Source organism: Lepidochelys kempii, chromosome 8 (assembly GCF_965140265.1).
Source record: "Lepidochelys kempii isolate rLepKem1 chromosome 8, rLepKem1.hap2, whole genome shotgun sequence".
Classification (NCBI taxonomy): domain Eukaryota; kingdom Metazoa; phylum Chordata; order Testudines; family Cheloniidae; genus Lepidochelys; species Lepidochelys kempii.
In genome coordinates, this window is record NC_133263.1 from 52,324,710 (window position 1) to 52,341,652 (window position 16,943).

A 16,943-nucleotide genomic window follows, 5' to 3' on the forward strand; every position below is an offset into this window, starting at 1 on the left:
TGCCTAATCATGAATTGCACCTGAAGGAACATCAGGGGACTTCTGATGTCCCATTTAAAGAAATTCACACAGGGGGGGTGGGGGGGAGGAAGTAGTACTGATTTATACTGCATTTAAACATATATTTTATTCTTTACTTCATAGTTTTTTTGCTTTCAATAAATTTGTATTTATAGAAAGCTTTTTCTAATCACAGCTGCTTATTTCTTTGGTCCTATAGGGAAGTCATAATGCTGAATCTGTCACTTTACAATTTTTTTCATGGCTCTAAGTGTTGAATGATGCCTTTCTTCCGAGATTAAGCAAAAGGAAGATATTGTGTAAATGTAAATAATCAATAATGGCAAAGGGACTATTTATATTTATTTTTCTCAATTAACTATTGTTTGTCTGCAGGGCCATAGAAATGAGGTGTTGAGGGACCACAGGTTCTTATAGGCTGTGGATAGGAGAATATCAGGTGGCATGGGGATGGGGGGGCAGTATAAGGCTCAGTTATAGCTCCCCCACCCCCGAAATCCTGTAGAGTGCGTGTTGCTGTCTTTCCATTTTATTTAAAATATAGCCATTGGAGTTCAGAGGTCTGGTCCTCCCTGACCAGCCATTACAGTAGAGCAGGAAAGCTGCTGGAGGTCATCCTTTACCAAAGAGTCTCAAAACTGCAGTGCTGCTTTTCCATCATTCCAAGGTGCGAAGGGCAGTTGGTCAACCTGGTGTTATATCCATATGAAATGGATCATTGCATACTACAGGGACTATAGATTTAGCTTGATGCAGAAAATTTTCCTCCACTTGCCATCTTTCCAGCATGCTTAAAGGGCCAATAGACCTACTTCCTGCAAGTACTCTCACTACCAGCTAGCCCTGGTCCAAACATATGCCTTCCCCAGCTGGATAGATGACCTTTCAGGAGTTAGATGGAAAAAAAACCCTTGTATCTTTCCTAGGCCACTTGGTTTATTATGGGGAAGAAGGTGTAGGGAATTATTGGCGTAGTATCAGGGGTTGTGGGGAGCTCACAAGAGCCTCAGTACTGGAATTCCTATCATCTCCCTGCATGCCCGCTACTATTGAGCTGGCTGGCGCTTGCAGAATCAGCCAGATTCCTTTTCTCCAGCTCACTGATAAGTTGAGGTGGAAAGAAAAAGGGCCAGAGCTGCACATGCACTAACCATGTGCATGGGGTGGTGCTTGCCTGCATTTCAGGAGGGAGAGGGAAGTTCTGCTGCTCCTTTAATTATGGGAGTAAAGGCGGTACGTGCTGAGGGCATGCATTGGCTTCCCATTGGGAAGCTTTTCTATTACCTTCCTCTGCCCTGTGGCCAATCGGGCAGACTTGGGAGAAACTGCTACTGCAAGACCACCTGCATAGGCTCCTCCTTTCCTTGTCCCTAGCGACACTAGTGGATCATGTAAGTGTGTGGGAGGGGGCAGTCCTCGGGAATGAGGAGTGGTGCCATAATGCACCCTACTCTTGGAGCTATGACACTTCTCTGGCACAGTGCCAAGGTAACATTTTTTATTTATTTATTTTTACTTTGGTAACCCTCATGAGGACTCTTTCCTTGTCCACCATCCCTTGCTCCTTGGGGAATGGAGAAGGGGAGGTGGTGTATTTTAATATTCTGAAATTTGGAAAGGACTGTTCCTACTTTCTGTAGCAGCAGGAATCCCATAACTCCTCCTCTTCTGGCTTCGGTTCTGGTACTTTGCTTTAGCATTCTTGTATCTACAGTGGTATCAGCCATAATCCCTGCTCAACTAAATCGTCTTCTCACCCTCTGCTTTTAAAAGGATAAATCCAGATATCCGTTGTAAAATATTAAGCCTCTTTTTAATGAATGAGTGGAAGCAATTCTAGGGGCAGTCAGCAACTTAGAACTACTGTCTCCAAGTGCTGGAGACATTTATTTGTTCCCATGGTGGTTGCTGAGCAAATATTTTCAATAAGCTAAATATTAACAGTTGCAATTTGTTTTGAGCAGAGCCATGGACAGATCTTTGTTTGGATTGGAGAGTAGGAGACTTGGAGACTCTCCAGCTCTTCAAGAAACTTGCAGAGCTGTCTTACAATTTGACTTTTTTTAGCACACAATTTTATTTTCATACAATCACATCTCAAGTCTTTCACAACTGAATGTCTGAGTCTTAAGCACAATGTTCACTTAATTGACTGGGTGTATTTTCCTTTTTATTACACATTACTAGTTTCTAAGAATGCATCTCCCTAGATATGTGGTATTTTGGTAAAGATGGCCCCCAAAGGGAAGAAAATGTGCACTTGTTTTTCTGCTTTAGGATGTGAGAGGGCCTATTGCTTATTAGTATTTCATGCCTTGTCTAACCTGTCTTCTTTTCTAGGAATCTATGGATAGCTGGATAACTAGTAGCATTATGGTATCACGAGGAACAAGGATGAATCGTGCAATTTGGGGACAGGGGAGGATGGAGAAGGGATTTTTTTTTTAAAAAGTCTATCCAACTCAAAACACCTGGAAAAATAACGGGGAGAAAATCTCTGTGTAAGATCCAAACGCATGTAGCTCTGCAACAGTTCCAGCTGTTAGCTTCTCCAAAGAGTCATTTGGTCTTCCCTTCTTTGTTTCTCTCTGTATTCCTCTTCTAAGGTAAAGAATCAGGAGAAACTTTCAGGCTTTCATTACACATCATAAGGAAGCAAAAATGATGATCATGATATTTACTGATCTCAAAGGTGAGCTGCAACAGAAAGTTGGTTACTCAGCTTTCTCTTTCCTAGATACCATGTGATAATGTCTTGGGTAAAAGTGGCACCTCTCAAAAGTACCAGTTGTGAGATTGCAATTCTCTATTTTATAGTGAATTTCAAGGTATCTTAGAAAGGGAAAATAAAGAAGCTTGAAGAATTTTTAAAATGAATAATCTATCAGTGGAATGATTATTAGCTAGCTATTCCAATGATAGAAGATAACAAAGTGGAAATCAAATAATACCTAGAAATTTTTCTTTATAAGACATCATCCTTGTGTGATCCTTCCTGGCAGCACCCCAAAATGGGGTGACTCATTGTAGGACACTCTTTTAAAGCCCATGTTTTTGAAATCCGTTGCCTAGAAATGCTCATCTCTTATGCTGCAGAAGTTTAATCTTTGTAAGATTAGTTTCTGGAAAGATTCTGGAGTAGAGTGTTGTTGTCTTACTAGTTAGCTTTCACCATCTTTCCTCCCCACCAGGCTGGTGTTTTGAAGAGCAGCCCAACTGCAGGTATTTAACCCAGGGGCCAGATGCTCAAATGGGTGTAGATCAATGTAGTTCCTCTAACGTGAGGCTAAGAATCTGGCCCCAGATCTCTTGTTGTCTGTTTCTCATAGTCTCTGGATTTTCAAGAAGAATTAACTTCGCATGGCTCTCTGGTCTTCCTGAGGCTAATGTTTATGCCAGGGGTGGGCAAACTATGGCCCACGGGCCGCATCCAGCCCTTCAAACATTTTAATCCGGCCCTCAAGCTCTAACCGGGGTGCGGGTTCTGGGGCTTGTCCCGCTCTGCGCATGCCGGGGCTCCATGCGGCTCCTGGAAGCAGCAGCATGTCCCCCCTCTGCCTCCTACACGGAGGGGCAGCCAGGGGACTCCGCACACTTCCCCCACCACCATGGCCAATGGGAGCTGCAGGGGCAGTGCCTGTGGACGGGGCAACATGCAGAGTCGCCTGGCCACGCCTCCACATAGGAGCCAGAGGGAGGACATGCTGCTTCTTCTGGGAGCCGCTTGAGGTAAGCGCCACCTGGAACCTACACCCCTGATTCCCCCTCCCACCGTCTGAACCCCTTCTGTCCCAGCCCGGGGCACCCTCCTGCACCCCAGAATCCCCACCCCCAGCCGAAGCCCTCAGCCCCTCCCGCAACCCAACCCCCAATTTCTTGAGCATTCATGGCCCGCCATACAATTTCCATACCCAGATGTGGCCCTTCGGCCAAAAAATTTGCCCACCCATGGTTTATGCTGTTGCTTGCATCTCAGGATCTCTGTGTGTGTGTGTGTGTGTGTGTGTGTATGTATATATATAATGGGAAAACTTTCACTACCAAACTTTCACTACCACTACTTCTGCCATATTTCTTCTGTGGGTGAGAAGAACACTTCACTATCCAGAACTGTCAATCTAGCACATACGAGCAGTAATAGTTTTCTTTACACAGTCAGTCTGAAGACCTCTTCTTACAGGTTGTCTGAAATTTACCATTTTAACTCCCTTGCAAATAAGCTGGACACTTCCCTTGCATCAGCACACTCTTCAAACTGACTGCTTTATCGTGCGTTTCCTAGTATGTTACAAGCTGGAAAGCAATGTGCAACTAGGAAATGGGTTATACAAACTGGTAATATAGGCTTTAAGCAAAAATTCCTTCAGCTGTCATTGAAGTAATTGAGAATGTAACATTACAGCATAAGACCTCTTTTGTTATCCAAAGAACCTTTCAAAAATGTATCTAAACACCCTTATGATTAAACCATTGGACCCATAGCAGACTTTTGCATAGAGAGGGAAGAATAAAAATTGTGTACAATTTGTCAAATCACCTCTGAGCATGCCGTAATGGCATACCTAGTCAGCTCTGTCCCCTTTGACAATACAGTGCAAGCATCTTAGCCTGTCATGCAGGAATATTTTAATTGGAAACTGTAAATATCAAAAGTACAAGTGGCATAATCTTTCCACAATGCAAATTAAAGGGCTTGGCCTTGCAAGGTACTAAGAACCCTTAGTTCTTCTTGACTCTAATGGGAATCCGAGGGCTCAATACTTCGGGGCCTATTTGCTTGATTTTTCTCTGTTGCTATTGTTTCATCTACGATTGCATTTTCACATGTTGCCCTGTAATCACAGCCATGCAGAAAACTGCCTCTAGCCAAAGAATGGCAGTAGCACAGTTGTGAATTCCTTTCTTTTCTCTTCCCACGTTCATTTTGATAGGGTGTAAAATTCAAAGACTAGTTGGGACCATTTTGTTGTTCATGTGAGAAATTAATTTGCAACTCTACCCCCTTAACCTCCCCCAAAAACTTACATGGTTAAACATAAAAACTGTGGAAGCAAAAGGCACTGTCCTCATAGTGCAACATGGACAATCTAGTGGTACATCATGTGTACCAATTCTGACATTCTTGTGTTTAAATATGTAACATAACGTTGTGTGAATGCAGGGATTTGTTTCCAGGGATAGGAAGTTACATTTAACTTACTTGGTCCCACATCTTATGACGTACATGCCACCCCTAATTTTTACTTTTCACCTTCTTTAAATGTTATCTCCAGAATATCAATAGCTTTCCTCTCTTCTGCATTGTATCAAAAGATGAATAAGCATTATTCAAAGCACAATTCATGGTAGCGTTTCACAGCTGACTCAACCCATCAAGGCATAAAAAATAATGTGAACCGATTTCCACTTTATCAGGAGTTGAAGCCAGCATTCATGAAGGAGGTGGACAGTCACTTTACAGAGTTTGTGAACCGTTTGATAGCAAAGGCTGTGCTTCTGGAATCCTCCACAGCAACATCCACCTTCCCTGCAGCTACCTGCTCAGAGAGAGACCTGCACAAAACCAAGTAAGCTGGTTCCTGGATGAGGTTATGTTTCCTGCAACCTTTAACATTTTTGTCTTTAATAATCTCCTTCTTCACAGGGGCTTGAGAGCACCTCCAGAACATGGAAAGCTCTTTACTGCTAGGAGATCCCTGTTGGAGTGAGTACTTTAACTGCACCTGTTGTTTCTGAAGCATACTGGCTAAAAGTGCCTCGCTTGGCCACCCTCAGTATCTTCACTTTGGGACCTCTGCTTTATTATAGTTGAGCCCTTTCTTTCTATGTCCGATTCCTGTTGATTTTTTTTTTCCAGCCATCTGTCGTTGCAAATGTCCCTGGAGCTTTATCTCTAAGAAAATGGGTATTTGTTGCACCTTGTATCTTTAGGGGAAGGATAATGGTTCTCTGAAGCTACAAAGCAGTGTAGCTTGCTTGCCTGCCTTTCCCATATTTAGAGGGTTCTGTAAACCTTTTCCCACATGCCCGTGTCCACATGTGCTAGAAAGATGGTGATAGTGGGAGGCATTAGGAATAGCTGTGGTCCAGTTGGATGGCTGCCACAGCACAACACTTGCTGGCTCCTCAAATCTAAATTCCTTTTGGGAGAAACTGTTTGTTGCTTGTATTCATTGCTTTTAATGGACCTGTCTCAGTTGTTCACTGCTGACAGTCCCCCTTAAATTCTTATACAAGTCATTTAATCTTGTGACTAATTCTCCCTGTGTAAAAATAAGGTTGAGGATTACCTACCCAACCTTCAAAGAAAGAACTTTGAGATCTTCAGGTGGAAGTGCTATATGAGAACCAAGTGTCTTTTATTCACAAGCATTAACTAATTTGCACAATACCCCGGTGAGGTAGTTGTATCTATCATCATCCTCTTACAGATGGAGAAAGTGAGGAAAGGAGCTGTGACTTAGTCATGTAGCAAGTCAGAACTATTACCCAGATCTCTTGTCTCCTAGTTGTGCTGTACTTTTTGGGGCATGTTTCACATTGAAAGGAAACATTTGGAAGAGAAAGTACTGTAGACACTATATGTTATTTGTATGTGTGCTAATGATATTGCACTTCATTTGGACCACTTCCCCAGTGAGCTGTTTGAAGTGAACCACATCCGGACAATCTACCACATGTTCATTGCGCTCCTCATCCTCTTCATTCTCAGCACACTTGTAGTAGACTTTATTGATGAAGGAAGGTAAGAAAAAGCATGTTGAAAGGGAAGCACTTACACGTTGAAAATTGATAATTAAAAATTAGTGGTACATAAAGTTGCAAAATGAGGGGAAACTCCTACTCTAAGTGTAATGCTGTGTGGACAGGTAATAAAACTTGTAAATAGACTCAACAAGCTTTAAAATTGTGCTAGAATTTACATTCTAGACAGACACGGCAATCACAGAAGGCGTGGGGGAGATTGTGAGCAATTTTGTCATATGGCTCATAGGCTTTGGGCACATCCTAGAAATATTATATCCAATGTAATTGGGCTAGAGGCTCATGGTTCTTGAGAACTTAACATAAAGGTAGATGATAGCTTCTTTTCATTGTTCTCAGAGCACCAGAATTATGAGCTGAATGGCGGTGGTTCTTTTATGTCAAGTGAAGGGGACAGTATAGACAGTCTTGAATTATGGCAAATACTTTGGCAGTCTTCTGTCCTGCATTAGTAGACTATACTGAACACACTTCTGGAGGACTGTACTATTGCTAAATAGATGTAAATTAAATTATTTTAAGAGAACCTTGAAGGTCCTGGAACAGACTCAGTTGTGACTGTCCTTAGATGCTTGCAGCCAGTACTGAACATGCTTGAGAGAGAGTGTCTTCCTCTGAGTTGTTGACTGTTGCTTATATTGTAGCTGTTTTTGGCAGCTGTCCTTGTCGATTACAAGTGAAATTACATGGTTATCTTATAAGACAACTTCCTTGTTTTTTATGTCTCAGAACCAGTTATGAAATGACTTGATGTTAGTGTGTTTTCATCTCTGATTGAGAGCTGGCATGTATAGTTCTGGATGAATGTAAACTGGCAGCAACTTGGATTTCCAAATGGAAGCTTAGCTTTGTTTCTCAATTGAAAGTGATGTGGGCAGCAGGGGAAGAATTGGATGGATCTACATTGGAGACTTGTCTTCCATACAGAGGAACAGATTGTCTGTAAAATTTTGTCATAATAGTATCTGCAGTAATATCCTTTTTTTTTTTTTTTTTTTTTTTTTTTTTTTTTCCTGTCTTCCCAAATAGATCTGATAGTGTCTCAGGGTACAGTTTGTAATCCCAATGAGAGTCCGGATGGGAATGAATACATTTTAAGCTTTTGTGTGCTTGTGGTATGTGTACCTGAGAGGTCATCCTGAGCCAGCAGAGTTTTAAATCTATAGAGTGAAGGCCCTTCTTAGGGAGAAGGGCTAGAAATCTAAAACTTCTAAATCAGACTAGATTCTAGAGGAGGGGGGAAAACATGAAGGACCAGTCACAATATTCACGTGTGAAGATTTGAACTGTTTCTTCATGATTCTAAATATAACCAACCATGTTCTATAGCAAATATACCTGGGATTTAATTCCACTTTTTTTAAACAAAGTAGACTTAATGCTAGATTTGTAAAGGTACTTAAGTATCTAGTGGGATTTTCAAAGGCACCTAGGTGTCCAACTCCTGTTAAAATCAGTGAATATTAGGTGTATAGGTACTTCTGAAAATCCACACTAGGTGCCTATCTGCATCTTTGGGTGCCTAAATATCTTTAATAATCTGACCCTGAGTTCTTGTGAAACATGCTAAAGTGACACCTCTGACTGAAATCCTGTTTATCCACAGAACAAGTACAGCCATGGAGGCATCAATAGAAACTTTTCTCACTTCCCAGTAAATGTCTTCTCCCTGTTTTGGAGGGACCCTCGCTAGAAGTAAGAGAAGTTCTGTCTCCGGGTCTCACCCTGGTATTGATTTTAACAACATTTAAGCATTTAAGCACATGCTTACCCTTAAGTGCATGCTTAAGCTCATCCCTCTTAACAAAGAACTTAAGCATGCGCTTCCATAAAACGTGCACTTAAATCCCATTGAAGCCTATATGCCTTAGGGTTAAGCATGTGCTTGCACGTGTTGCTGAGTCGGACCTTAGTCTTTCAACCAGTCAGTGTTGCCAACAAGAGTGAGTGTGGTTTGGTTTAGCACAATGCACTTGTAGATTTAGAAATTGAACTGAGATCACCTACCAGCTGTTGTCTGCTAATGTCACTTTCTGTGACCACTGCAGAACTGGGTTGGAAGCTTTCATAAAAAGAGATAGTGAACACCACATACCACTAATCTGGCTTTGTGTCATATCTGTTTCTTTTAGGCTGGTGCTTGAATTTGATCTTTTGGTCTTCGCTTTTGGCAAGTTTCCTGTTGTCATTTCCACCTGGCTCTGCATGTTTCTGTCAACGTTCATTTTACCCTATGGCCTCTTCCTGCAGTGGGCCAAGGGCCACAGTTGTTCCTCCCAACGGAAAATCCGCTCCCTCTTCTTCGGGATGCTCTTCATGTTCTTCCAAACTATCGGGCTTGGGCTTGGGCCAACGTATGTTGCTGTGTCGTACTCTCTACCTCCAGCCTCTCGGTTCGTTGTAATACTTGAACAGGTGGGTCCCTGCATGGTGACTTTAGAGGCAGGACAGTCGATGACTTTGCATGCCAGAGTGAAAATTTAATCTAGGAAAGAACTTATTGAAAAGCCTTTTTTTCTCCTCAGAGATATTGTAGTGCCTGTCTCTGCATGTGAGACAGTAGCAATTTGTAACTAAGAGACCTCATTACTCTTGGCAACTATTTCTGATTTTTTTTTTAAATCATGTTTTCTATTTTATTCACAGGCTTTCAGTAGTTGTACCCTTTGCCAATGAATCAAAATTCAGCATCTGTTAATATGATACAATTGCATTAGACTATTGCATATATATTTTTAAATATCATCTGTTTGTAGACAAGGTGTACCCATGTTACTGCTAGAAGCAAGAGAGACCTGGAAACACTTGAAATAGTGCCAATTCCCAGTATTGGCTGCTTTTAGAACAAAAGTAAAAATGCATGGCCACTTGAATATTGTCTGTGATGTAAATTAATCTAGTCGTCACACAACAGAAAGGTGCAATACCCATAAAGAGGGCAGAACAAATCTGTGTAATTTCTAAAGCTTTAATTTTGGGTTGTCTTGCAACCTCACGCTAATTTTACTTGCTGCTCTGTCAATGAAGAGTGCAGATGATGATAAATGTATTCAAAAACGGGAGGGAATGGTTTTGAACGGTCTCCCTCTAAAATAGCCATTCACCACTTGGTGATTTTGACTTCCAATACTGTAGTTCTAAATTCAAGCAGTTTTTTGTGCACCATGCATCTAAATATGAAGACTACATATATCCTCTTGTAAGATCTGTGGTAAATAAAATATTTGGTCAGTTTGACCCAAACAGCAAACGGTTTAATCTAGCAAACTTTGCTACTATGGCCCAAGTGATGCATGACATTAGCTGCTTTATAATACTCTGTGATATTGCACAGAATAATCTCTTTCAGTTGTATCCCAAGTAGGAAGGTGGTAACTGCACAGTTCCATTTTGAGGGAGCTAATCTTGAGTAGATTAAACATAATTTAGAGTTAGAACAGTTCTAGCTTTTATTAAAGGGGGTCAGATTTTTACCTTAAACTCCCATTAAACATGTAGTGCTGGCCTAACAGAGAATTTAAGATCCTTCTTGAACAATTATATTAGTTACAAAGGAGAGGCCTGTACTGTGATCCAGAAATGTTCTTAATAGCTACATTTGACATCAGTTGGTTACTGCATATTCATGTTTTGTGTTCTGAATGTATTCATAACAGTCCCGATGATCGTAATTCTAGAAATAGTTGTCGCTGTGGGTGTCTCAAAACGGGAGTCGCCAGCACTTGGGGAGCAAGTTTGAGGAGTATCAACTGCCAAGCAGTTATCAGTTCCTGAGAGGAAATTGTGGGGGGCAAAAAAAGTGAATTGAATAGTAGCTGGTGGCATCGTGTGCTGGTGGCATCTTGCTTCAACTCCTAAGTGGTATTTTTGTTGATCACTTAAAAAATGGAGCAATATACTCAATAAATAAATCTAGATTAACAACAATCATCTCAACGTTGAGAACAGCTGGAGTATCAAAATGATGTGATTCATTGCTTCAGTCTCGATCGTGTTTGGTTAACCTGGCTAACGTTTTATTGACTTCTGTGTCAAATGGCACATGCACTGGACTGGGGCTCATTTTTATTTCCACCTAAATTACAAGAGTTTGGATTTTTTGGAGGTGGAGAGGAGGCAGGTACCACTACTATCTGCATACTTGCCCCTTCTGGTACTCTGAGTGTTTAGTTGAGAGGTGAACCTATAGGGGGAACAGCACATACCTTTTAAAAAAGGGTAAGGTGAAAAGAGACTAATACACTGAAAGCGTTACCCAGATGCATCACTCTGTCCCATTTAAGTGCAGAGGCTGAGGAAGTTAAATTGTGAAAAATGGAATCTTGGGCACTCTTGTTTTACAGGTACGTCTAATTATGAAGGCTTATTCATTCATTAGGGAGAACGTTCCTCGGGTCCTGTCTTCAGCCAAGGAGAAGTCAAGTGAGTAACTTACACTGCTTCCACTTGACGTTTGTGGATAAGTTGTTTTACTCTTTGCTCCCTGAGTCCTCCCCCCTCTGGGGGTGAAATTCACCCATATACATATGGTCAGCCCAAGGCTTCTGTGCACCATTTATACTCTCAGGTGTAAGTGGGTCTTTAATGTGGCTAGAGTAGTGCATGGGCTCTCTGGTGGTCCTCTGCATAGAAGTGAATTTCCACTTTATAGTAACTCAGTTGCCCCAGGTGAATTAGAACTGGTTTTAGAGAGACAGTAAGTTGTCCATGTGCTTTTAGTGCTTTGGCGGGGGAGGGGGGTCTTGCTACCACTGGGAGATCCACAAGAAATGGTAGAGGGGACTTCAGTGTAATGCTTCAATCCAAAGGACAGCACCTCCAAGAGGGCAGCAGCCCATCTAGAACTGCACAGTAGTGTTAGCATGGAATAAGAGCCCACATGCTGGTGTGGGACTTGGTCTGCCAACATTCTGGCCCTGAGGTACACGTGATACCAGTAATCATGAGACACTGGCAGTAACGCCTTTAGAAATGGGACCGTGTGTAATGACTGTCAATTTAACAATGTTGTGCACTGAGTGGCTGCACTGGTTTATCTGAACTACATGTCCCAAGCAGAATTCCTGCTAATTACTAATCTGTTTGTTTTTCCTCTGTTCTTTTTCTGGCAATCTAAGGATTCTGTCTCCTTTAGTAAAGTCTTCAGGGTGAGGGCTAGTGAGGAGGCCTGGGTTAAGTATGCAGAAGGCTAGTGAGGGAACCACAGTGCCTTCAGGATGCTGAATGCTTCACTACCAAATACTCTTTGCTCTTTCAGGCACCATCCCAGTTCCGCAAGTTACCCAGTATCTGTACTTCCTCTTTGCTCCCACCCTCATCTACAGGGACAACTATCCCAGGTAATGTCAACGACACTCATATCTTTATGTAGTAGTCTAAAAGTCTGAGCTAAGTTCAATGCCTCTGAAGTGGGAACTAACCCCACTTTACTGAGGCACAGAAAGAGAAGGTGAGTTTCTGCAGGTCATATGCCAAACTACTGGCAGGGCTGGAAATAGCACCCCAATGACCTGACTCAGACTTGCCCTCTGCTAGCCATTCTCTAGGTATTGTAGGAGCTTTTCTGAAAAACTGTCTAGAGTTAGATCTAGGAATGAAACAACCAGATGCTGAATGTCTTTAGAAAGAAATGGAACTCTGAAGACTATTGCCTTAGAATTTACTTAAATTTGAGTATCTGCCATAATATGGAGTTGTTAAGCAGCTCCATCTCTTGGATTTGTGGAGGAACTACAGGTACCTCCTAAATACACTTAGCCCAGGAGTTCTCAAACTTTCATAGTATGGGTCCCATTTTAGTGGCACTGTCTAGTAGACTAACTCTCCTCCCATTCACAGTTGTACAGACCACTATCTCCTAATGTGATTGCATATGTCCATGGCAACTACAGGAATTTCTTACATGGGAAAGTAATATATTTTGCTGTCTTATTGCAGTTTACATCTGGCAGTAAGGAGGAGCCATGAGCTTTCTACAGACCATCAATATTTCACAGACGAAACCTCTAATTTAAACAAAGGGTTCTTTGCTCAAGGGATGGGATGGTTACAGAATGCAGTTGTACTGGGTGAGATCCTTGCTGCCCCAAAAGAAGAGTTTGTTAGATGTAACATTATGCTTTTTCTCTTTGTAGGAATCCCATGATAAGATGGGGTTATGTAGCTACCAAGTTTGCACAGGTGAGTCTAGTTTAGTTTTTGATCATCTTAACACATGCCCAGAGAATTCTCAGATTCTATCAGATGGAATTGCCAAGCACTTTCTGCTTGAGGCGTCAGCTTATGTGAATTATTCAGCAATGAGTTTCACTGGAAAAATACAGAAGCCCTTCTAGTGATGGAAGAAGATAAGAAAACTGTCTCTGATCCCTGTTGTCATATTAATATTTGTACCCTGAAATATCTTGTCAGATACTCATCTAACTACTTTTTAAGAAAAAATATTTCTACTAGTTGCCTCCTTCAATGAGTTGACTCAATATTTTATCCACCCTCTGATGAAATTCAGTCATAATTCCATTTAGGGATTGACTTTTCCTTAGCTTTGCTTCACGACTGGTGGCCTTTATATTGATGCAGAGTGCAATAGACACACCAGTATGCATTTTACCAATATACTGTGGATACTTGAGAAGGGCTAACTACCTGGCATAAGAAAGAACTGATCTGAATCTTTGTCTTAGTTTTGAACCACACCCTTGTTAGAAAAGGTTGTTTACCACTTCAGGTGCTCCAGACGGAAACACAAGTGCCAGTATATCTCTTGAGATCTCCAGCTCTTTTGAAGACTTGAGGTTTTGATAGTTCAAGCCAAACTTTTGGGTGCTTATCTGAACATTAAACTTTGTTACTTGTTTTATCATTTTAATGACCATACCTTGTCAAAGTAACTAACTTTTAGTTAGGTAGTTCAACTGAGATGAGTGCAGAGGACACTTACACTTCTGTATTCTCACCTCACTTTTTATCTAAACCTAGCACTGATCAAGATTTTATGAGCTTGGGAAGGCAGTGTGTGTGTATGTTTGTGGGGGCATTGACAAGAAACTGCTTCCTTTGCCCCATGTGCTTCAATGAGCACAGTCATTTGTTGTTTCTTGCTATAATCCAAAGAAAGTTCCAGGTCAAGTTTTATTGGACCCTCAGTGTGATGTGATCTGGAGTTCTGCCATTCACAAGGAATCCTTCTTTGCATCTAAATGGCACTAACAAAGGGGCCCAGCTCCCTCTTGACTAGGCTGTTCTTGATGTGGAAGGAAAGGGGGTGAAAAATGTGTACAGTAGTTATGGTAAAGTATGCACATTTATAATAGCGCTTAGGTGAGCTGAAAAGCCAATTAAAAAGTGAGTTGGTGTTCAACCAGTCAAATTATTGTATTGACAGAACTTCCCTGTCTGAAAACTTTGAATAGGGAGTTGCCTGAACCAAAACCAGGTTTTTGAACAGCCTGGCGTGTTGTAAATCTTCTCAGATGGAAGAGAAGTGGAGATTATAATATAACTTAATATGTAATGTGGGCTCAGATCTGTCTCAATGTCTTGGGTAGATCCAAATTGTGAGATTTCTCAGTTTATTTTGGGCATCAGCATAAAACTACTCAGCTTTATCATCTTCTAGCACTATATTAGAACTGTTCACAGCTGCCATGTCAGTAGGTGGACTTGGAGAAATTTATAAAGCTACTCTGGCAGAACAGTGACAATGCACTGACATTACGACACCAGCTATCTGGGAACAATGCTCCAACATAAATTGAAAGCAAAAAAAATAGAATATTATGGGAGTTTCATGGATGTTGTCTCTAATCCAAAAAGTTTGAGTTGTGGGAAGTTTGGGGTGGTGTCATTGTTTCTCTCCCTTCTGTAGAGAGTTGCAATGTTACAGATGTTAATTGTGCATTAATTTTTCTTATGGAGTGTGACTGCTCTTGTGTTACAGGTGATTGGTTCGCTTTTTTATGCTTACTACATCTTTGTGCGACTCTGCATCCCTCCATTTCGGAACATAAGTCAGGAACCCTTCAATCTGCGAGGGCTGGTCCTCTGCATTTTCAATTCCATCCTGCCAGGTGAGACCCAGATGGCTGTGCAACATTATAACCTTCCTCCATTTCCATTACAGGCTAGACTTGTAAAAGGAGGGTTCAGAGAAGGTGGTAAACTTCTGTCCACAGGATTTATGTGAGATGGGTGGTTTTTCATAGGGAGTGGCGAATTGGTCATTATAGCAGATATGGCTGCCCTGCAGTGCACCTATCCTGTGATAACTAAGAGGATAAGTAGCTGTTCTGTTGTTAAATAAGACTTTTCTCCATGAAAGTTCAGCAGTGGGATATTATAGCTTGAGGGCACAAGAGATTCAAACAGAACGTCAAATTTTAATTCTGGCTCCTTTGACAACTGTCTCTGCACCATAGAGCAGCCTGTGTGTCCCGTGTGGTGAGATTACCCTTTAAAAATGATAGTTATAGATAGGTTTAACAGGAGGAACCAGATTTTGTATTAATCAGTTTGCAGCAGACACAGTTTGATGGCTCTGTTTATGTATCCCTGGTCACAGATGTGTAAACCAAAAGATGATGTGAAATGAGTCTGGTTTTTTTTTTTGTTCTGTATCCCCAGGTGTTCTGATTCTCTTCTTGGTCTTCTTTGCATTCCTTCACTGCTGGCTTAATGCATTTGCTGAGATGCTGCGCTTTGCAGACAGAATGTTCTACGAGGTAACAAGGTCTTTCTTCTGCAATGTCTGTAGATGTTGCTGCTGTTCTCTACAGATGCTATCTTTGTTAATCAACCCCAAATGAAATTATTTTAGTTTTATGACATTCCTAGAATTGCTTTCTCCAAATGAAATGGGGGCAGGAGAGGAAAAGAACTTCAGAAAACTCTGCTGCTTGAGGCATACTAGCAGCAGAAATGCTACTGATGTTCATTGTAGGGAAAGTTCCTTCTCCAGAGTCCCTCTAGATCAGGATTGAGGCATCCCAGTGGGGCATTGTGGGGGAAGCTTGGCCTGCCAATGCTTGTATTACATATTCTGTGAGTGAACAGGACTTCAGCTACCAGAGCTGTCGAATCTTTTCATTGGCATGACAATAACTTAAATTTTTCCTTCTGTTTGACCACTACAGTTCCATAGAACTCAGTTATTGGAGTAACTGTCCTACCCCTGAAAGATAAAGATGCTACAAATGCCATAACCTATGCAATCTTGCAGTGCAACTTGTTAAATTAAGTGGGATGATAGATTGTGTGGCTAGAACAAATAGTCTGCTCAGACATTTGCAAACTTAGTTTTCAAAAAAGAGTTAATGGAAGACTTGTCACTAACTCCAACTGTGTGCCCTCTTCTCTTCTTTAACTGTGTGTTACAGGATTGGTGGAACTCCACATCGTATGCAAACTATTACCGAACATGGAATGTGGTGGTACATGACTGGCTGTATTACTATGCTTACAGGGACTTCCTGTGGGTGAGCAGCAAGCCGATTTAGTCCTCATTTACCTGTCTTTGAAACACTAACCTCTTTTTCTGAAAAAGTAAGGGGGTGGGTGTAAGAGGGGAGCTAACACCATTCCTCGTGAGAAAATAAGTAGTTTGTATTGCTAGAGTCCTCATTGGCTTTGGAAGGGCACTGATGTGGAGAAGTGCTCTGGAATAGCTTTCATCCAGCAAGGTTATTTCTGCAATTATGCAGAAATCACTGAAGAGGATGACAAAGGAGGAAAATGTGGTGAAGTGTGAATTAATGTGGTGTAGCAATGGAATCCATATTAGAACTTTGTAATTGTTTTGAATAAATGAATGTCCAGTAAAAGCTCCTCCCTATTTCTATGCCAATTTTACAGCTGCCAATGTCTTGTCCTGTAGAGGTGCAAAAAAGCCTTGCTTTTTGATTGATCTGATGACTAACAAAAAGAGTCAGTGACTGACAAACTAGTGATCTGCTGACCTTTGAGGGGAGGGGGGGGATCACAGAGCCTTTCCTGCAGGATGGGAGGGGAGACTTAGGTTAAAAATTTAATTGTAAACAAACTAGTAACCTGATGGTGGAACACTGCTTCATGGTGCATTCAGGGATGTGAATGACCAAATTCGGTGTCCTGGTATGGGCAGCCACTTATGCATGTTTGGAGTACCCCTGAGTTCACTGGTC

General features: G+C 41.5%; 1 protein-coding gene across 3 annotated transcripts in view; it reads left to right on the plus strand.

Moving 5' to 3' along the window:
- SOAT1 (sterol O-acyltransferase 1) overlaps positions 1 to 16,943 on the plus strand; it is a 44,098-nt gene that overhangs the window by 19,600 nt on the left and 7,555 nt on the right. For all 3 annotated transcript variants that reach the window (XM_073356529.1, XM_073356528.1, XM_073356530.1), the window contains exons 4-13: positions 5,437 to 5,588; positions 5,666 to 5,725; positions 6,659 to 6,766; positions 8,919 to 9,201; positions 11,130 to 11,208; positions 12,044 to 12,125; positions 12,921 to 12,966; positions 14,726 to 14,855; positions 15,409 to 15,506; positions 16,161 to 16,259. In XM_073356529.1, coding sequence (XP_073212630.1) covers positions 5,437 to 5,588; positions 5,666 to 5,725; positions 6,659 to 6,766; positions 8,919 to 9,201; positions 11,130 to 11,208; positions 12,044 to 12,125; positions 12,921 to 12,966; positions 14,726 to 14,855; positions 15,409 to 15,506; positions 16,161 to 16,259 — 1,137 coding nt within the window. The remainder of the gene's footprint in view (positions 1 to 5,436; positions 5,589 to 5,665; positions 5,726 to 6,658; positions 6,767 to 8,918; positions 9,202 to 11,129; positions 11,209 to 12,043; positions 12,126 to 12,920; positions 12,967 to 14,725; positions 14,856 to 15,408; positions 15,507 to 16,160; positions 16,260 to 16,943) is intronic.